The 21,334-nt window shown below is 41.8% G+C and overlaps 1 protein-coding gene across 5 annotated transcripts in view; it reads left to right on the top strand.

Annotated features, from left to right (window-relative positions):
• Positions 1–20,030, top strand: part of Tmcc1 (transmembrane and coiled-coil domain family 1) — a 184,449-nt gene extending 164,419 nt beyond the window's left edge. For all 5 annotated transcript variants that reach the window (XM_087904397.1, XM_085686925.2, XM_085686927.2 and 2 more), the window contains 3 exons: positions 411–1,345; positions 13,961–14,096; positions 16,252–20,030. In XM_087904397.1, coding sequence (XP_087760523.1) covers positions 411–1,345; positions 13,961–14,096; positions 16,252–16,566 — 1,386 coding nt within the window. In that variant the 3' untranslated portion in view covers positions 16,567–20,030. The remainder of the gene's footprint in view (positions 1–410; positions 1,346–13,960; positions 14,097–16,251) is intronic.
• Positions 20,031–21,334: the final 1,304 nt, after the last annotated feature.

Here is a 21,334-nt window from a genome sequence, read left to right on the forward strand (position 1 = left end):
TGTGATTTAAACTAACAAACATTGTAATAACAATTGGATGCTTTTATCTCAGCATCAACCTTTCTATTCTTGCTAGCATTTTCAGGGGACCAATCTGTGAGAGTGGCTCAGATGATTTTTATAGGATTTCATTGAGAAGATGACATGCTGTCTTATATGGATTTGCTTCTGAACAGATGTATGTATAAGAATGAGAACTAATTCATGCTTTCAACCCATAAAGGGGGCTTTGTTACTTAAAGAAATACTGTATAAAGACTAGCCAAGAGGGCAGCAGGGCTTTTACAGGACAGGGATTGTACAGGTCAGCCATCTGTGCTGAGAGTTGAGCATTAACAGATTTTCAGCACATTTTGGCACATTGATTCTGGACTGCTTCTAATATTCACCTCTTGCTTTTAAAATGTTAGATCGAGCGTTTGGAAGTAAGCAGCCTCGCCCAGACTTCCAGTGCCGTGGCCTCCAGCACCGATGGCAGCATCCACACAGAGTCTGTGGATGGAATACCAGACCCTCAGCGCACAAAAGCTGCCATCGCACACCTGCAGCAGAAGATCCTAAAGCTAACAGAACAGATCAAGATTGCGCAGACAGCCCGAGACGACAACGTTGCTGAATACTTGAAGCTTGCCAACAGTGCAGACAAGCAGCAGGCTGCTCGCATCAAACAGGTATTTGAGAAGAAAAACCAGAAATCTTCGCAGACCATCCTCCAGCTGCAGAAGAAGCTTGAGCATTACCACCGCAAGCTCCGTGAAGTGGAACAGAATGGGATCCCCCGGCAGCCCAAGGATGTCTTCAGGGACATGCACCAAGGTCTGAAGGATGTGGGTGCAAAGGTGACTGGCTTCAGTGAAGGTGTGGTGGACAGCGTCAAAGGTGGATTTTCCAGCTTCTCCCAGGCTACCCATTCAGCAGCAGGGGCTGTGGTCTCCAAGCCCAGAGAGATTGCCTCACTGATTCGGAACAAATTTGGCAGTGCAGACAATATCCCTAATCTGAAGGACTCATTAGAGGAAGGACAAGTGGATGATGGGGGAAAGGCTTTAGGGGTGATATCGAACTTTCAGTCAAGTCCAAAATATGGTAGTGAGGAAGATTGTTCTAGTGCCACTTCAGGCTCAGTAGGAGCCAACAGTACCACTGGGGGCATTGGTGTAGGAGCATCAAGCTCCAAGACAAACACCCTAGACATGCAGAGCTCAGGGTTTGATACACTACTGCATGAGATCCAGGAGATCCGGGAAACCCAGACCAGACTGGAGGAATCCTTCGAGACCCTCAAGGAACATTATCAGAGAGACTACTCCTTAATAATGCAGACCTTACAGGAAGAGCGGTATAGGTAAGTTCTGTTAAATTTAAAGCCTAAATTATTTGTTCCCTTCTCTTTGAATGTGGAGAAGTGAATTTAAAAGATGTCTGTCTCTAGAGTGTCCCAAGTGTTCAGATCTGTCTGTAACAGCGCAGGAATCCTATGTCAGTCAGCCCAGCCGTTAAATGACTCCTAAGATCACACACAGATGGAGCATTTCTTCACTCCTCAGTCTTCTATTCCAGTTTATGACTTTAACATGAAGCTCTGGCTTTCTGAGGTATTTCTTCAATGATCTGAGGCCATGATACATAGTCATTGAAGCCTCCACTGCATTGCACTGAATTCAGAACATGTTAATCCTTAGAACTTTGTAAATAGCTAGTGGTAGTGAAAATATAGCCCAGCCAAAATGTAGTGAACCTTGTGGGGTTTTGACTTTAAACATACTTATATCAGCAATATAGAAAGAACTGGGACATTTGGATGATAGTAGACATAGTATTAAGTCATTCTACTGTAGTTGGAAAGTGCTCAAAGAGCTCAATGCTCTTCATTCAGAATCTGTACCAAAGTTTAGAGTGGGTCATTCATTCTTGCTATAGGGATGGAACTCAGAACCTTATCCATGACCACCCATACCCCATACTGAGTTTATTTTTTTCACATTGCGCATAGGTTTCTGTTGGACCACTCTTATCCAGTCTCCAAACCTGTATTCTGTCTTCCAGATAGAGAAATAATATCCTCCCCACAGTAATCACTCAGATCCACACTTATGGGCCAGAGATTGGCAGCCCCATGCAGATCAAGAAACAATCTTAGGAGAGTGGTGTCTCTGCACATAAAACCTTGCAACACCTGAGCACTGGTCTTGTTCCTGTCCCTAACTAGAAGAAATCTCCAGTACTTTGCTAGACATTGGGGTTTGAACAAATGAATTCCCTTTCAACTCTTAAAAACTAAAAGTGATGCTTTAAAACCTTACTTTTATGAGGTAACTCAGTGTCTGAAATAAATTGCTTGTGTTTATCACTTAGCTTTAAAGACAGCAGCAACAAGCTTGCTCCAAATGGTGAAAATGCTAAGCAGCCATCCAATCTTTACCACCTTTGTTAATTTTCTTCAGTTCTCATTGACACTTTGAGAACCAAGCGATTTGGCTCAGTTGGTAAAGTGCTTTCTAACATGTGCTAGATAAATTGGTGATAGTATACATCTGTAATTCCAGCAAGAAGATCATAAGCTTAATAGTCAATAGCGTTTGCTGTCTTCAGGGAACCAAAGTTAAGTTTCCAGTATATCATGTAACTAAAAACTGCCCTTATCTCCAGCTCCTGTGTTTATGATGCACTCTGTTGCCTCTCATTGACTTACATAGACAAACATATAGCAGACACACACGTAACACATAAATAAAACCTTTAAAGATTTTTACAAATAAGTTTTTTTTTTAATCAAAGTCATGTGTAGACCAGCTTTTCTGTCCTGACACCCAGCTCCCAAATAACCACATAAAGATTTTTTAATTATAAATGTTCAGCCAATAGCTTAGGTTTGTAACTAACTAGCTCTTTCAACTTAAATTTACCCATATTTCTTATCCATGTTCTACCACCTAACAGTACCTTTTTTCAGCACTGCGTGTTCATCTCCTAATTCCTCTGCATCTCACTAGTAACTCTGCCCTTCTTCCCCAGTGTCCCTTAGTCTGGCTCTCTCATATAACCTTTTCCTGCCTAGCTATTGGCCAGTCAGCTCTTTATTAACTGTGAGAGCAACACATCTTCACAGGGTACAAAAAGGTTATTCCACAGCAGTTATCCATAGGAAATGTGAAGACAGCCTGGGCCACATGAGACCTTGTCTTGAAAAATAATTTAAAAAATTTTAACAGCAGGTAAATAGTATAGTGGCAGATTGCTTACCTGACTACCAAAAAGTGGGTGAGAGTACTGATAAAATGGCTCAGCACACAGCAGCACTAACAACTGCCAAGACCTGAGTTTAATCCCCAGGACCTATCTGATGGAAAGAGAGCATCAACTTCCACAAGTTGTCCTCAGACCTCCATTTGCACATGCTGATATACATGCACGTGTGCACACGCACACACACACATATACACACACACACTAAATGCAATAATTTTTTGGAAAAAAGACTTGAGGGTGAAAGAAGAGTGTATTTAGGAAAGAATAAAGTTAAATATGTTACTATCATCAATGCTTTCTGTATCTATTATACTGGGAAGATAGCATTCAAGTGAACTGTTTAAAATAAGATACTTGGTCCTTTTTTTAACATATTAAAACTAAATCCCAAATTCTAATTCCATTTCTGTTACTAGCTGTGAAAAACAGATTTATTGACATCTGTGTCAAAGTGTCCTGCCTGTGTACTAAGAGTAGCAAAAGCCCTGCACAAGATGGCTACAACACTGAAATGAAATGCATGCAGGCCAGTGCTGGCCCCACAGTGCTGCAACGATGTCAGGTGACCGCTGCTATTAAGCCCCAGCCCCACTCTCCAGAGGACCTCTGTCCATTATTTAAGAGATAAAATTAACATTCCTGTTATTAAATTCCTCTAGGGTTTAAAATTCATATAGGTATTATTTTCTTCAAGTTAGATGTAGACCAAAGTGAGAAAAGGAGAGGAGGGAAAACACATGTGGAAAAGTCTGCCTTCCTGAGTCTTTTAGAGTAAGTCCTAGACTGGTGCTTCATCTCCACACCACAGCTGTAGGATTGTGTCTCCGCCCCTTCTGCACATGAGCAGCTCTGTTCCTTCATTTTACTGTGGGATCTCTGGAGAAGAGAGTGAAAAATCTTAAACCCTGCTGGATGTGCACTTGTCATTGCTCTCTCAGCCTGGCTATGATATTTCCTTACAACAGAATCTTGAAGACTTTGTTTGAAAAGCCACAAATTTTTTAATACTGATAATTCCCTAGAAAGAATAGTTTTGGGGGGCTCCATTGTTTGTCTGCATGCAGCAAATGCATTTGTCTAACATTGTTGGTCTTTGAACTATTTCACAGAGTGACACTCTTCTGTTGAATGAAAAAACGTATTTTAGATACCAGAACTTCTCACATTTTAAGTATTTTCGGAGAATTCCAAAATCCAGTACACTTTGACAAAATAACTTAGCTATCCAGCCAGGAGTGCTCTGGTTACATGTCTCAGAAAATGTTCCTAGCTATTTGTTTGTCTGTTTAGCTTGTCTCCTTTACATATGTATGTATAGTTTGTTTTTCTCCTTTCCCGACATCATCCATGCTACACTGTCAGTGAACTGCCTACAGCAACCTATCTACTAGTTCTGGTTTTCTTTTCCCCTCCTCTTTGGTCTTGCACATGCTAGACAAATACTCCGCCCTTTAAGCTACACCCCAGCCCATATTTTTATTTCTATTTTGTTGCAGGCTTTGATTTTATAGGGAAAAAAGTAAGTGATGGGTGAACTATATAACCAAGAATTAGTTAACTTGGACATGGTTGCTCCAGTGTCTTGTCTTTTGTGTTTCTGTGATTTATTTTACCAGTGCCTGAACAAGGGAGCAACCATTGTTGTACCTTGTTGTATGATGGTGATGATGATGATGATTTCCAGATGATAACACTACCAGATGATAACACAATTTGCTAAACTGCTGTGATGCACTTCACTAACTCTCACAGCAACCTGCAAGTGGGCTGTGTAATCCCATTGTACAGTTGAGGGCCAGTGACGGGATGGTTTTTTGGTTGGTTGGTTGATTGGTTGGTTGGTTAGTTGGTTGGTTGGTTTTTCGAGACAGGGTTTCTCTGTGTAGCTCTGGACATCCTAGAACTAGCTCTGTTTACTAGATTGGCCTTGAACTCAGAGATCACCTGCCTCTGCCTCCCATGTTCTAGGGTTAAAGTTAGGAGCTATCACCATCCAGCCAGTGTTGTTTTTTTAATTTGCTGAAGGTGACCAACTAAGCCAGAACTGTACCTCACTTCAAATTCAGTGTCCTTTTATAATAACGCAGGTTGTGTTCCAAGCTCAGCCCTGATATCTTTGTGACTGATGTTATTGAAAGAGTGCTGTAATTTTGAGAAGCACTCATGACTGCACTAGAGGTGCTTAGCAGGCTTTCCCAAGGTTGGAGCATGCATCTGTTTACTAAAGTTCAAGTTACTACTTTGAATATATTATATAAAATTCTTTGAAATTTTTCAAATGCTAATACAACAGTGTAGGTAGAAATTGAAATCTCCTTGTAACCCAGCAGTCATTTTCCCCCTTCCAGAGACATCTCATCTGTGCTGCTTTCTTAATGTGCTTCTCCTGTATTTTACCTGTGAACTTCTGGAAAGGATCTGCTTGATATTCTGCAATAATCAGGTTTTCTAATTCCTCTGTCCCCACCAACACAGTTGTGCCAGACAGCCTGGGCAGCCATGTTAGCAGAGCCTGCATCTAAAGCTTCTCTTCTCCCTTGGAAAGAAATTAGATGTGAGTCATTGAGCTTTGCAATGGGCTTTTTTTTTTTGTACTTAAATCATATTATTTTTAATTTATTTTTATGTGCATTGGTGTTTTGCCTGCATATCTGTCTATGTGTGTGTGTTTGGGTGTCAGATCCCCTGGGATTGGAGTTAGAGACAGTTGTGAGCTGACATATGGGTGCTGGGAATTGAACCTGTGTTGTGTCCTTTGAGAGAGCAGCCAGTGCTCTTAACTGCTGATCATCTCTCCAGCCCCTGCATAGGGCTTTCAATTATAAGCGAGGTTCCTGAATGGGAGGTAAAGGAATGAGGTTTAATAAGGTCTTAAGTGATAGGATCCCTATGAACTTCAAGTTTCCTTGTTCAGCCCTCTTTGTCACCTCTTTAAAGTATTAGCTTAAGTTTGCTAGTGGCTCCTGGGTTCAAAGATACTCAAAGGAGAAGAGAACTTCAATGTATAGTTGAATCTGATTACAGGTGCATACACTGAGGCCAGGAAAGATATGTAACTATACCATGTCACCTAACAGAATCTTTTCGTATGCATTTATTTACCAATAGCAGCTGAGAGAACGAGGCTTGTTCCCAGAGTGGTATGCTAGTTACAGACTAGTGGAGGATAGGTTCAACTGAGGCAGAATGCATTGACAGTATGAAGACTGTAAAGCTCTCCTGGAGTTCCTGGGGTCTTTTGGGGTTTTGTTTTGTTTTGTTTTGTTTTTTGTTAGGAATTCTGTGTTTGCTGCTGGTGTTAGCAGTACTGTGTAAAGTAGGCAGGAGCCTTCCTAGTATTGATAGACAGCAATGTAATTTGAAAAACTTCTGTTTTAGAAACAGTCATCAAAAATCTCCCAACCAAAAAAAAGCCCAGGACCAGATGGTTTCAGCTCAGGATTCTACAAGACTTTCAAAGAAGAACTACTACCAATAATCCTCAAATTATTCCTACACAATAGAAACAGAAGGAACAATGTCAAACTCTTTTTATGAGGCTACAATTACCCTGATACCTAAACCACAGAAAGACATTACTAAGAAGGAGTATTATAGACCAATCTCACTCATGAACATTGATGCAAAAATACTAAATAAAATACTCGCAAATCGCATCCAAGAACACATCAGAACCATCATCCACCATGATCAAGTCGGCTTTATCCCAGAGATGCAGGGATGGTTCAGCATACAAAAATCTGTCAATGTAATCCACCATATAAACAAACTGAAAAATAAAAACCACATGATCATCTCATTAGATGCCAAAAAAGCTTTTGACAAAATACAACGTCCCTTCATGATAAAGGTCTTGGAGAGAGAGCAGGGATATAAGGAATGTACCTAAACATAATAAAGGCAATATACAGCTACCTTTTATTTTATGTATTAAGAAAATGCACTGTTTACCCTTAGATTCTTAGGGGTCTAACTGCTATGCTGCCTTTTTTGAGACAGACTGTCTGAAATTCTCAGTCATCCTGCCTCAGTTTTGCAAGTGCTGGGATTACAGACTAGTTCATTGTTACCTAGCCTCCTCTCAAGTTTCAACACTTGAGTGTTGTCAGAAGTGAAGTCAGAAGATATAAACCAAATTACCCATTTCCCCAGCATAGACAGGCGTTGTTCACATTCCTACGTCATGATCCTCAGCTATGTCTCTCCAATTCTGGGCAGACGTCTACCTATATGTCCCAGATTCATTTGGGAAATGGTCCAGGAGTCTGCTCCCGGAGTTTCCTCTATGTTAGTTATTGTGTCTCAGAACCTGCTTCACAAGTTTTATCAGGCATCTGCTCTACTGACCACACCACAGGTTCTCAAGGTGAGTCTAAATTTTTGAACCACACCCAAAAAAAGTAATGCTTTAGATTGGCATTCCCAGCCTGTTCACTCACCTAGATTTTCATTCATCAGAAATTTAACCCAGAAGTATCCCTGGTTTATCTTTGATCAAAGAAAGTAACTGCTGTGTTGCCCACAATGAGTAGTTACAGAGTTATTTACCTCCGGAGAACTAGACATGACCAGCAATTGTAACACAGCAAGTTTTATTTCCAGCCAGGGTTGTGTTCAGCCTTCTTTAAAAACAGCTTAGAGAGTCCAGGTTTTCTCTTTACCGATAATGAAGATGAAGCCATGTTTAGATGTTTAGAGCCCCTTTGAATTGAAGTGATTTAGGAAAGAGCTTTGAATAAAACTCTTTAAAATGAGGTTGTTGGTCTCATGATAACTTTACCCAGGCTGAGTTGCAAGAAATGTGCAAGAAATATAATCATGCACAATACTTAGAGAATCAAAAGCGCACCCCATCCTAACTGTCCAAAAAAAAATGCCTGCATAGCATCCTTGGGGTGGGAGTGGTTAGCCCTCCTTAATAGGAGGTCTTGGTTTTTAAAGCAGGGATGTTAAAGGTCAGACACAGCTTATCTTCGCTCTTCCTTCTTCCTACCCTTTGGTTGACTGGGTCATTAGTGAGAAGATGAAGCTGTTTAATCTCTGAATTCCCTTTTCCCAATTTAGAATTTAGAAAAGGAAACAAAAGACATCATAATATTACTAATGACCCTTTATCATATAGATCTTGATTTGGTTAGTAATGAAGTGGGGGGAGGCAACCAATAAACATGTTAAAACCTGAGTCAGGACAAGGTGGATGAAATCCTTGCCCACCTCACTAATGGAGGAGCTTCAAGAAACTTAAGGAGGCCCTCTGCCTTCTATCTCCTTACTTGTTGAATTGAGTAAACTGTGGGATGGAGTGAAGGTGCTGTGGAAAAGACTTTGTAAAAATCTGTGTGTGTGGAGGGAGGGTAGTTATCCTTCTGCTACTGTCCAGTGGTGCGCCAACGTGGGGCTGACATCCATGTAAAACCTGAGAAAGCTTGGAAAGGAATTCTAGACACAGAAGAACAGTTAAACACAGCTTAATGCTGTGGCTTTTTAAAAGAGATTTTTCTGATTCAACAGTAGCAAAAAAAACAAAAAACCCACCCCATGCAGTTTTGAAACAGGGGCTTCCTGGGCCGTGCTACGCAAACTCCGACTCTTTCAAGAGGTCTGGCAAAGGAACATTTAAATGGAGTTTGTGAGCATAGTGCTACAAACTGCTTAATGGCTCAACATAGACACATAGACCCGCTGCATACTTGGAACTGGGGCAGAGAGAATGGCTCTTAGAGGCAATGAACGGACCTCCAATATGTTGGACTGGGTAGAGCCAAAAGATAAAGCAGCCTTAGTTGCTGCTTAGCATTTTAAGAAACACTCCTGGACAGAAAAGGATTTCAGATACACGATAAAGAGATTCAGATTTTAAAAAGACCTCTAAATGGGTCACAGTGTTGGATAAATGTATGTAGGCTTGGGAGAGAGAAGAAAGAGTAGAGAGTTACAAAAAGAAGCAAATGGTTTTTTAAAAACAAAACAAAGTCTTTAAAGAGACAGTAAACTTGTAGAAAAAGTAATAGAGTAAGAAAAATAAACCACCTAAAGATGGAATATTCACAAAGAGTCTGGATTATGTATATTATGTTTTCTTTGAATTTTTTGACTGGAATGAGCTAAGTACAGAGAGACATTGTATTGTAAACCCACATATATATTTTAAAGGGATTTCAAAATTTGGGTCTAATGATATGTTGCTTTGGAAGAGAGGTTCTGCTTTTGTTTCCACAGAAGATGAGAACCTATGGATTACTTCCAGACTAATGTGGTTTGAAAGAAAGACCAACCCTCCCCCCCAAAAGGTCACTGTGAACACCCACAAAAATTACTTCACCTAATAAAAGGCAGGAAGTAGTCTAGACAACAATGCCCAAATTCACAAATATTATTTATAAATATTTGTTTACATTTAAAGGAGGATATGCTATAGAGATGAATACTTTCATTGGTATGGATCTTGGTTTATTGATACAAATTTGTTATATGTATATTCCTGTTCTTGGTTAATATGTTGTGTTTGTGTAGCTCATTTAAAAATGTAATGTATAATTAAGAAATGTAGGTTAATAGATAATCACCTATAGTAGTTAAGCTTGTAGTCATGTTAGTTAGGTGCTATGGATGAACTCTAAAAGCTTCATGTATATTTTGTTTTTCATTTGTTTTGTTTTTGAAAAGTCAGTTTCACTCTGTATCCCAATCTGGCTTGAAAATTGCTGTGTATAATGAGGCTTGCCTGGATCTCACCGTCTGCCTACCTGAGCCTCCCAAGTGCAGTTATGCATCTCCATATAAGGCTTTTCTATTTAGAAAGTTGGGTAAAAAAGATCATGTGTACTTTTCTGTCACAGTGAACAGTCTATAGTAGCCATATTGGGGAATGAAGCCAAAAGTAAGCCTGTTTTGCTAGGGTTTGGGAATTGGGTACAGGGAGTTGAAAAGCACTTTTTTTTTTCTGTTTCATATCCTGATATCTGTGAGCAGCAAGTGAAGGGGGAGGCACTAAACTGAACAGCAAGTTTCAAGCACATTAGGTTACAGAATCTGGGAATTTCTTGGATACTGTAGCGTGGTGCTGTGAGCTCATCGCTGGGCCTGTTCCATTTCTCTGCTCTATGTACCTGGAGTGTTGTTATAAGCCTTCTTAGAATTGTTTGTTTAACTTTTTTAAGTTCTCACCAACAAAAAAGAATGGTTCTACCATCTGCATATCTTTACTAATACTTGGTTTTCTCTTTTTTAATTTGTTTTGTTTTGTTTTTGTTTGTTTGTTTTGAGACAGGATTTCTCTGTATAGTCCTGGCTGTCCTAGAACTCACTTTGTAGACCAAGCTGGCCTCTAACTCACTGAGATCTGCCTGGCTCTACCTCCCAAGTGCTGGGATTAAAGGTGCATGTAATCTGAATCTGTCTAGACTTTTATTCAGCTATCTTCTCTTGGCCAAGCTTTAAACCACCATGTCAACAACTGTGGCTGTGTGTGACTTGAACCATTGTCAAGCTGACTCAGATTTTTTACTTTTTAAGGGAGCTTGTTTGGCTTCTTGACTACTTTCAAAATGGCATTGCAGTGTGTTTGAAATGTAGGTTTCAGAATCGAACAAACCTGGATTTACATCTTTCCTCCTTCACTTTGTGTCTCTGGCAGATAGCTTTGGAACTTCTGAATTTTAACTGCTGCTTCTGAGGGGAAGATAACACCTTCCACCCTCCCAGCAGACCTGATGAACAGCAGGCTCCAAGGAAGCAGTGGCTGGGTGGCTGCTGTTTCCAGTCTGCTCTGGGTACACATGAGCCACATTTAATTCCAAATAAAACTTCCAAGTAATCTTTCGGGTTCATTTTGTTATTTTTTTTTTTCAAGACAGAGTCTTGTTATATAGCTCTAGCAATCCTGAGATCATTGTATAGACCAGGTTAGCCTTGGTCTCACAGTGATCCCATCTCTAACTCTCAAGTGCTGGGATTAAAGGAGTGTGTACAGACTGTGGAGCAAGAGGTTGTGGTGCAGCTCTGTCACCGTGCACTCTGCTAGACACCACCACCCTGCTCCCTGCCCAGTCCGTTACTGACTATAGCCAAGGAATTAGTCTGGTTTTTGGTTGGACAGAACCTACTAAGTACACTCTACAACCAAGCTTTACACCTGCAAGACTGGCAATTAGGAATTCCAGTTTTAAGTTTCAACATCCTTCTAGTAAAGAAAAACAATGAAGAAAGTCACACACTCAAAACAGTAGGCTACTAGAATGTTTACCTAGTATGTACAAGGCTCTGGATTCTAACTCACCCCACCACCACCACTAAAAAAGAGTTTTGAAAGACAGTATATTAACATAATCTTACAGTATCTGATGAATTTAAATTTTAGCAGAAAATCACTTCCATAGTTGACACCTGTTCCTGAGTCCCTAGGCAGCAGATGATATGAAAAGGCAGAGTTCCACAAATATCAGTTTTAGTTATATATTATATGATTATTAAAAGGGATAATATTGGAGGATGGGATGGTGACTCTAGGAGCACTCACTGTGCAAGCATGAGGACCCTCAACACACAAGTAAAGAAGACAGGGATGAGACTAGGCATCGAGGCACATGCCTTTACTCCCTGGACTGGGGCTCTGTGAGTTCCAGGCCAGCCAGAATTATATAGTGAGACCCTATCAAGACAGGTGTAGCTGTGTGAATGCCTGTCACCTGAGCTCTGTTGGAAACAGAAGAACCCCAGAGGCTTAATGGCTAGGCATCTACCTGCAACAATGTGCTCCAGGTCCAGTGAGAAACTCCCATCTTAAGGGAATAAGCAAACAGAGGAATAGAGTAGGACACCAAGGTCCTCCTATGGCACCCACACATTTGTTCATGGACTACTTGCATACATGCAGACAACACAGCATACCAATGTGCATACACAGAGATGCACAGAGATACAAGGGAAACACAGATGTTGCAACATAAAATTACCTTACGAGAAATTCTTTGTATTCCTTAAAAGTGATTATACTTTAGCCAGGTATTGTGATAGATCCTGGTAACCCTAGAATCCATAAACAGAAGCAAACGGATCACAAATTCGAGGTTATCCTGGGATAAAAAGAAAAACAAAGTTTGTACACCATGGGTGTGATTAGAAATAAGAGTAGGGTTGTTGCTGTAGCTCAGTAGTAGAGGCCTTGCCTGGCATGTGGAGTGACAGCTTCCATCCCCTGTATAACCAAAGGAAGAAAGAGGAGGCGGGAGAATGGGAGAAAAAAAGAAAAGCACTAGAGGAAAGGAGGAATTATTAATGTTTAATAGTACTCTGGAACATTGGTGGGTTGGTTGTATTTTAGACTAGCTTCAAACTTACAATCCTCCTATCTCAGCAGCTTCTTTAGTACCTGGGATTCTAGGGACCACACCGTAGCCTGCTCCCAGCTTTCTTTCCATTTTTTAGTGGAAGTCCCCAGATTTTCTCAAGTGGTTTTCCCTGTGGCATGAGCCCTGCCCAAATACTCTCTAACACAGGACTTCATTCTGTTCAACAGGAACTGAAGGTGTTTTTTCTTCCTTTGTCCTGTCTCAGTGTTTTTAATGTGTTGTCTTTGGCCTTTCTCCTGGAAGCCCTTTGATTCTTAGGACTCCTGCTTCATCTGTCCTCTTCACCACTACCAGACAGCCCATTTCCCTATACACTGTCTTCTTTGGGCCCCTTCTCCAGCTATCCAGAATCTAGTTATTCTGTGTATTATTTTCTAGAGTGTTTTTTTCCTACCTAGAATCTCTGATGTCCGCCCTTAATTCTTTATATAGAATAAATGTATGTGAGCAAGCATGCACACGCTCCTAAATGCTAGAGATACATGATAAATAAAACTAGCCTTCCAGGAACATTCTCTGTTCTTCCCATTCTGAAGCTTCTCTGGCCTGCTCCAGCCCTTACACATGCCAACTTCATTCCTGTCTGAACAAGGTTGTACTTCTGCTCCTTCTGAGGAGCACATCTTCAGCCTCCTCATCTTCCAAGCCTGTTAGTATCCTTCAAGCTTTATCTCTCATTCTTGAAGAGAGTTGAGAAGTCTTCCCTGACTCTCCAGTGTCACTAGACACTGCCATATGCTTGGCTACCTGCTAGCTAGTCTTGGCTATATCAAATTCTATTGGAGATCTTTAGTCTCCCTTCTCTCTGTAGAATAAATGGAAAGCAGGTGCTCTTTCTTTCTTGCTACAGTGTCCCAGTACTTTGAACATGCCTGCAGCAGATTCTCCATAAATATGTGTTGACAAATGTCCCAAGCACTGCTTGGCCATGAGGATGATAGATCCCTCTGGCTCTGGCTTTCTGGGTCTCCAAATCACAAACATCTGGGTGAGTAAGTCATTGTTCAACTGGTTTTGAAATAAGTCATTACTGACAACCAGAAGGTCCATTTCCATTATTGCACTTTCTTTCCTGGTGAGATTTGCTTAGTTTTTGCATCTTCCATACTCAAAGCAGAGTAAGAGCTGCTTCAGGATCATAGGTGTGCAGAGCTAAACGAGGCTATGGAGAAAACCATGATGCCAGCTTTGTGTCAGCTGCCTTTTGGAGACTGAAAGCTGCAACTTCTGGCACGCAGTACCCCAGACTTGCTTTAACTCTGTGTTTTGTTTTATTTTGTAGAATAGATGTGGGAATTGATCTAAATTATATCAGGGAAGATGCAGAATATTTGGAACTCCAACTTCTCTCCTTTTTTTAGATGCGAGCGACTAGAAGAGCAGCTGAACGACCTGACAGAGCTCCATCAGAACGAGATTCTGAACTTAAAGCAGGAGTTGGCCAGCATGGAAGAGAAAATTGCCTATCAGTCCTATGAACGGGCCCGGGACATCCAGGTTAGTATGAACAGTAAGTAAGAAAAAAGAAAGAAAGAGAATGGACAAAGACATGAGGGTAGAGAATCAAGAAAAACTATCAGTTGCAGCACACCTGCCTTCAACACAATGGAGGTACCTTCTTCAATTGGCAAAAGTCTTAGGATAGAGCAGTCTCAGTCAAGGGAAAACTAGAGCATCCCATCTCGTTGCTGCCCTGGAACTGCTCAGATGGAGCTTCTGGCCAGCTTGCCTATCTTCTGCTTCTGTGGAAAGGGACTTTTGTTCCTGCTCTTACAGGTGGCACATTACACGGTTTGTGAAAATCCTCATTGTTTGTAGGCTTGTGAGAAATCCCATCAATGAAGCTGAAGGTGAACACTTGATTGATTCCATGAAGAAATGAAACAGTGGGGTTTCTCTGTTTCTTATGGAGATTTTCTCAGAGGTCATAGTGGTTTTTGTGAAAGCACCTTGAAAGAAGTGAGTGTGGAGAAAAGGAATCAAAGCACTGTCCTGACTATTTGCTCAGCTGCCATCTTCTTTAGGCTCTCAGATTCTGTTTACATTTTTATTTTTTCAAGGTAGTTCTAGAGTGAACAGCATCCATTATCCATACTTGAACTAGCTTCAGGCTAACGTCTATGCCTCACCTCACATCCCAGAAGACCAGAACACATTGAAGATACTAAGGCTGGAAAATCCCAGCATTCCAGCCACTGGTTGCCTTGGAAGGATGTCTATCCTTGCTAGGGAATGAAGTTTGTTTTCCTGAGTGATAGGGTGCAGTTTACATAAGGCTTGGCTTTAGGGGGAGTAGGTCACTTTAATGTCCTCTGTAGAGTGTCGTCGTTGTATATGCCTTAGAGATTGGAGTATGCCCTCCTTACAGTGAAGTCACAGTTCACTTTCTCCAATCGGGGATGTCTTGACATAAAAACATCAGATGGTGTGGTAGTGAAGCACATTCAGAGGTGTTCACTGCATCATTGTTAGAGTGGGGGAAAAAATCAGGGGAAAAAAAAACACTTTAAAATCCCTAAGAGGGACCTAAACTGTGGCATACTCACATGAGTATGCACCCATGAGTTGTTACCATGGAGCTTAACAACCAAGTTCAGTCCCCAGAACTGGATAGATGAAGGCAAGAACTAATCTCTCAAATTTGTCCTCTGATCTCCATACTTATGCCATGGCACATCCACACTGATCTGCAAACACATGAATGCTATAGTAATAATAATTTTAAATCCAGGCATAATGTCATATACTTGTAACCTCAGCAAAGGCAAGATGAGGCAGGCAAATCCTTGAAGCTTTCTGGTCAGCTAGTCTAGCCTGCTTTGCAGAGTTGCAGCCAGTGAAAGGCCCTGTCTGAAGCAAAAGGTGGAGGTTACCTGAGGACCAGCACCACACTGGTCTTCTGACCTTCACTAGAATGTGCACACATGTCCATGAACATGTCTGTACACACAAAAATGAGGTAGATCCCTGTATTTTGACATAGCACAATCCTCAAGACCCACTATTGAGCAAAAAGTAAATTAAGTTATGGTCAATTCCAGTAGAATGCAATGCACACTATGGTAGGAAATGCCTATAATAACCCCATGCTAAGCAAATACATATGTCGACTTAAGTACAGGTAAAAGGTGGACATACTGGTATGACTAGTATGACAGTGTCACCACAGCACAGAGAACTGAGAATACTGAGACATTGTTTAGGTAAAAAAGTGTGTGTGTCTCATTTCCTTAGACTTAAAATTTCTAAAAGAATAAAAACCTTATGATTGAAGCTAGGCCATTCAGGAATGATGGCACATGCCTATGATCTCAGCAGTCAGGAGGTTAAGGCAAAAAAGATCAGAAGTTCAAGGTCATCTTGCTACATAGTAATCATAAGGCCAGTCTGAGATACAAGAGACTCTTGTTATTTAAAAAAATAAGTAAATTTTAGGCAAAATAAATCAAAGTATATTCACTGTTCCCTGTAGCTATTCCCCAAGGAGTACAGTAGAGGGGTGGGAATGATGTGTTTTTATATCCCAGGTTCTGGCTACTTCAAATCCTTGGCATGGCTCCGAGTATATCTGTCTCTCCCAGGGCATAACTCTCATAACTCAGCCCTAGAGTTATGAGAACAGAAGCCTAACCATCCGCTGTTTGGCCCACAGGAGGCCCTGGAGGCCTGTCAGACCCGCATCTCCAAGATGGAGCTGCAGCAGCAACAGCAGCAGGTGGTGCAGCTGGAAGGGCTGGAGAATGCCACTGCCCGAAACCTTCTGGGCAAACTCATCAACATCCTCCTGGCCGTCATGGCGGTCCTCTTGGTCTTTGTGTCGACAGTAGCCAACTGTGTGGTCCCCCTCATGAAGACACGCAACAGGACGTTCAGCACTTTATTCCTTGTGGCTTTCATTGCCTTTCTCTGGAAGCACTGGGACGCACTCTTCAGCTATGTGGACCGACTCTTCTCACCCCCCAGATGATGCTGGTGCAGACAGCAGTGCTCCTCACCGTCTGGCGAGTGTATGCCAAGAGAGCTAGACAGCAGCATTACCCACTCTGAAGTTTTCTACAAGAGAGTTGAGTGAATCTGTTTACATTTAGAATAATGTTTTTTTCTTCAAGAGACGCAATTGCAATAGTATTTTTTAGATTTTATCCAAGAAGTTTTTTGGGCAAAATCTTGGATCATTTTTATGTAGCATGATTTTCCTTGGGATGCAAATCTGAAACAGTCCTTTAACATGAACCAACAATCTGCAACACACCGAAGGGCATTCTGAATTGAGGCTTGGAGGACTGCACTAAACCCACTAAACATGCAAAAACCTGACCAGGTCCAACACCTACCCTGCTTGGGCTCCTCTCCTCATCTAGACTAACTCTACTGTGAAGTCCCACCACATTCCAGGGTGGAATTGTAGATTCAGGGTGGGTTTTCCCTGCCATGGAAGAACACAAACATTTCCTAGGCTTTCTCACGCTGACCTGAAGTGTGATCACTTCTGAAACCTGCGCCTTCCTTAACTCTGCCAGGGTTGGAAGCAAGAGCATCAAACCCACAGGATAACTGTGCAGTCCTGTTCAGTATTGTGAAGTAGCCCTTAATCCTAACTTTAAGCAAAATCTCTTGGCCGCACTTTTAAGGTTTGTTTGGTTTTTTTTATATGTGTATAGTTACCAACTTAAAAATAAAAAATCCGAACAACATACTTGAAGAATGTAATACTCAAACTCTCAGTGCTTCCTTATAGTTTCTAATAGGATTTTTTATTATTGTTATTATTATTGGGGTATTTTTGTTTAGTTATGGGTTTTTTGTTTTTTGGTTTTTTGTTTTTGTTTTTTTTTTGTTTGTTTGTTTGGTTGGTTGGGCTTTGGGGGGGTTGGGGTTTTTTTTGAGGGGAGGGGTCCTGAGTTGGGAGGGTCTTTTTTTTTTTTTTTGAAATAAAGCAGTGATGTTTTCAAATGAAGCTGTGTGGATATTTCAGTGTGCTGCCCCCTGTTATCTTGATGCAGATGAGTTGGAGACTGCTGCCAGCACTGCCCTCTGCCACCCTGTGGCTGCCCCAGCTCTCTGGTCTTTACACACAGCACCATCTCCCCAGCCTGGCTTGGTTGGAGTGGTGAGGGGTTTGCATGAGGGGGTGTGACCTCAACAGAATAGTGTGGTAGGACTGGACTTTGCTCCACCCCCCCACCCAAGTAAATGTTCACCTAGTGAACTTAGGCTGGGATTCTCTTTAGAAAAAACAAAAACAAAAAAACAAACAACCCCCCCTTGTTATGAGAGTCATAAATAACTCTTTGTGTTTGCTTAATTTATTGTTTAACACCCCCTAATTACCGAAACCAAAGTGATGTGGAGTCTTGTTGTCTGCATTTTGGCCTCAGCATCCTTAACTTCAAAGCTTTATTCTGTCTGCCTGAGAGGATCAATTGAAAGTGATTCTCCCAAAAAGCAGAAAAGGAAATGTCGGGTTATAAGAACCTAAATTCTGGGTGCAAACTGCTGCAAGCTTCCTATTAACCCAGACTGACTCACTAACTGCTCAGTGGCTGTTTAGGAAGAGGAGCTGAGCTTTGTCCCTACCCCACAGCCAGTTCCCTCACCCGGGTGGAACCTGAATCAACCTTCAGAGAAAAATAGAGAGCCTGATTAAACTCGTTATTGGAGGTCACAAATGCCATTTCCAATGGCTCTTCCTGTGTGCCCACATAATGCAAAGGAGCCATGTACTATGCCCCGGACAGAGAAGTGAAGTGTGTTTTTGCCTATGTCCCCACACCAGGACCTTCTTTCAGAATTAGGGTAGCAATGTCCTGTCTGTTGAAAAGCATGGTTTACTTAACAGTTCCAACCTCCTGTTGCTTTGGCCTGCTGGCCTTCTCACTTTGATATGTTAACTCAGGTATCCAGCCTTCTCTCCCATCCCCCAGATGGTTGTTATCCACCTCATAATGAGAACCTAAAGCAGGGAACAAAAAAAAAATTAAAACCACTTCATATTCATGCCAAAACAAATGGTCCCCAAGCCTATGTTTAGAAGGTTAGCGTTGTCTGAAAATCCTGCAGCAGCTTCAGGCAAGAGTGCCACAGGACACTATGACCTTGCTGAACAACAGTCACTGCTGTAATTTAGTTGCTCTGGTAGAGAAAAGAGCCCAATGGGACTGTGGGAGAGATGATCCAGTGGCAGCCCACTGGCTTCTCTTAACAGTTCTACAGGAGGCCCCCCAAATGTCACTGTGATCGATAAACTAAAATTGTCTCTAATTTCCTGATGGCAGTTTCTGTTGAAGGAAAAATAGTCTGGAGCTTCTGACAGACAGACAGACCCACACTGACTCCCTGTCTTCCTTTTAGCCGACTGTCTTGGGAAGGACCTTCAGTCCAGGATAGGACCCATCATGGCTCTCACTGTCTTACCCCTGCTCACTCACCAAGCCTGCAGTTATCTGCACTCAGTGCTGTTTATAACACACTTCTGTTATCCTGCCTGCTTGTACTTCTGCTGCCCATCCCTGTTACCTTTGAGTTTCTTGGAATTGTGGCCGTCCTTAAATTTTCTTTTCTATTCACAGCCTTTCAGTAGCCTTGCTCTGATGGTTTAGCACTTGATCTGAGAGAAGCCTGCCCACAATTTAATGCTTCTTTTCCTTAAAAAAAAAATTTAATTAAAAAAATCCGCTAAAATGAAGCATTCTTTGATTCCCTTGTCCATGCTGGTGCCTAGCCCGGGTGAGTGAGGCATGCCGTGTTGGCCTGGGTGACTGTCACAGTTATAGAGTTGGCCATCACTCTACGATGTTGATGGCTGTCTGCTCCAGTTTCAGGTCCTTGACCCTAAGAGGTACACTCGGACCCATCACTGATGGTGCTTCTTTAGCCCCATCCCAATTGGCATGAAACATCTGTGGCCAGAACAGTGGGGTGAAGCCTTCCTCACCATGTCTGACGAAGGGCATGCTTTGGTTTTGCTTTTGATCTTGTGTTCTAAGGTAGTCAGTGAAACTGGATTCTGAGTGAGCTCCAGTGTTCTGACCTTCTAGCCTTGAAAATACACATCTCAAACAAAACCAAATGCTGTCATCAACAAGCCAGCACAGGCAAAGTGATGGTTCCCACACCACCCCCAATTAAACTGGGATTTTGAATGTGGATCTTCTGTATGTTGTGTATGCTAGGTGATACCCTCAGAAGGGGCTGACTACTAGGCTGACTAAGTGTGTTTTATACAAGTGTGTAAGACTAAAGACTCACGTGCACGAATCACAGAGTAAAGAGACAATACTTGTGAATGCGTGAACGTTACATGTAGTTGCTAGATCTTAAGCTGCTAATTGTTGAGAGAGAATTCAGTTATGTTCTGTCTGGCTGCTGTGGAGACTCAGCAGCACCTTTGCTGTACATAAAATGAAAATAAAGACCTCAGCTAGAAACCTGCCAGTTGACTCGGGTTTGTTTTGTTCTTTCTTTGTGCATCCCCTATTTCCAGTGACAGGTGCATCTGTCTGGAAATTCTGGTTGTGGGTTGAGTGAGAGAGATGGGGAGGAAGATTGTCACACTAGTGTCTTGAAACTGTAAGTGGCAACCAGGAAGTTGTCACAACTGCATGGACAGTACAGACATCATTCCAGGTTGGCACTTTCCTGTGATTCCTTTAGCTGGTAGCTATGACTACATTTGAAGGGCCGGGGAAATCGCTCTGTTGATAAAATGCTTGCAACACAAGCACGAGGACCTATGTTTGGATGCCTAGCACCCATGTAGAAGTCGGGTGTGTGAGTGTGCAGCTGTAATCACGGTTGTGGAGATAGCAAGATGGACAGATTCCTGGTGCTTGCTGGCCAGGTCTCTCAAAATTTGTAATCTCTAGTTTCAGTGAGAGACTGTGTATTGGGATTATCTAGAGGAGATTGAATGAAAATATATATTGAAAGAAGATTTATTAGAATGACTTAGAGGCTGTCATCCAGCTAATCCAACAATGGCTGTCTACTGACAGGCCAAGAATCCAGCAGTTTAGTCCACAAGGCTGGCTGTCTCAGATGGTCTCTATACATTGAAATCCCTATGTAGCGTCTCAGCAGCAGGCTGGATGAACTTGCCAGAGAGTAAGGGCAAGTAAACAAAAAGCAAAAGCTTCCTTCTGTGCCCATTTATGTAGACTGCCATCAGAAAGTATGGCCCACTGGGACTGGAGAAATGGCTCAGAGGTTTAAGAGCATTGACTGTTCTTCCAGAGGACCTGAGTTCAATTCCCAGTAACCAAATGGTGGCTCATAATCATCTATGTGAGATCTGGTGCCCTCTTCTGGCTTGCAAGCATACATGCCGGCAGAACACATGAATGCCAAGTATGAAGTCTAGATAGATATCTATATACATAGATGACAGATAGATAGGCAGACAGACTGATAAACTTAAAAAAAAAAGTGTGATCCACATTAGAATGGGTCTTTCTACCTCAAATTCGAGCAAACTTCCTCCTCCTTACAGGTACGCTCAGCAGCTTGGGGTTTGGTAGATTGTAGATATAATCAAGTTAACAATCAAAATGAGCCATCACACATCTAAAAAAAAAAAAGTTGGTGAAGAAACAGGGCAGTGTGGTGGCACATGCCTTTAACCTCAACACTTGGGAGACAGAGGCAGGTGGATCTCTGAGCTCAAGGCCAGCCTGATGTATAGGATGAGCTTCAAAACAACCAAAAATACACAGAGAAATCCTGTCTCAAACAACAAC

Source organism: Myodes glareolus, chromosome 3 (assembly GCF_982192425.1).
Source record: "Myodes glareolus chromosome 3, mMyoGla1.1, whole genome shotgun sequence".
Taxonomy (NCBI): domain Eukaryota; kingdom Metazoa; phylum Chordata; class Mammalia; order Rodentia; family Cricetidae; genus Myodes; species Myodes glareolus.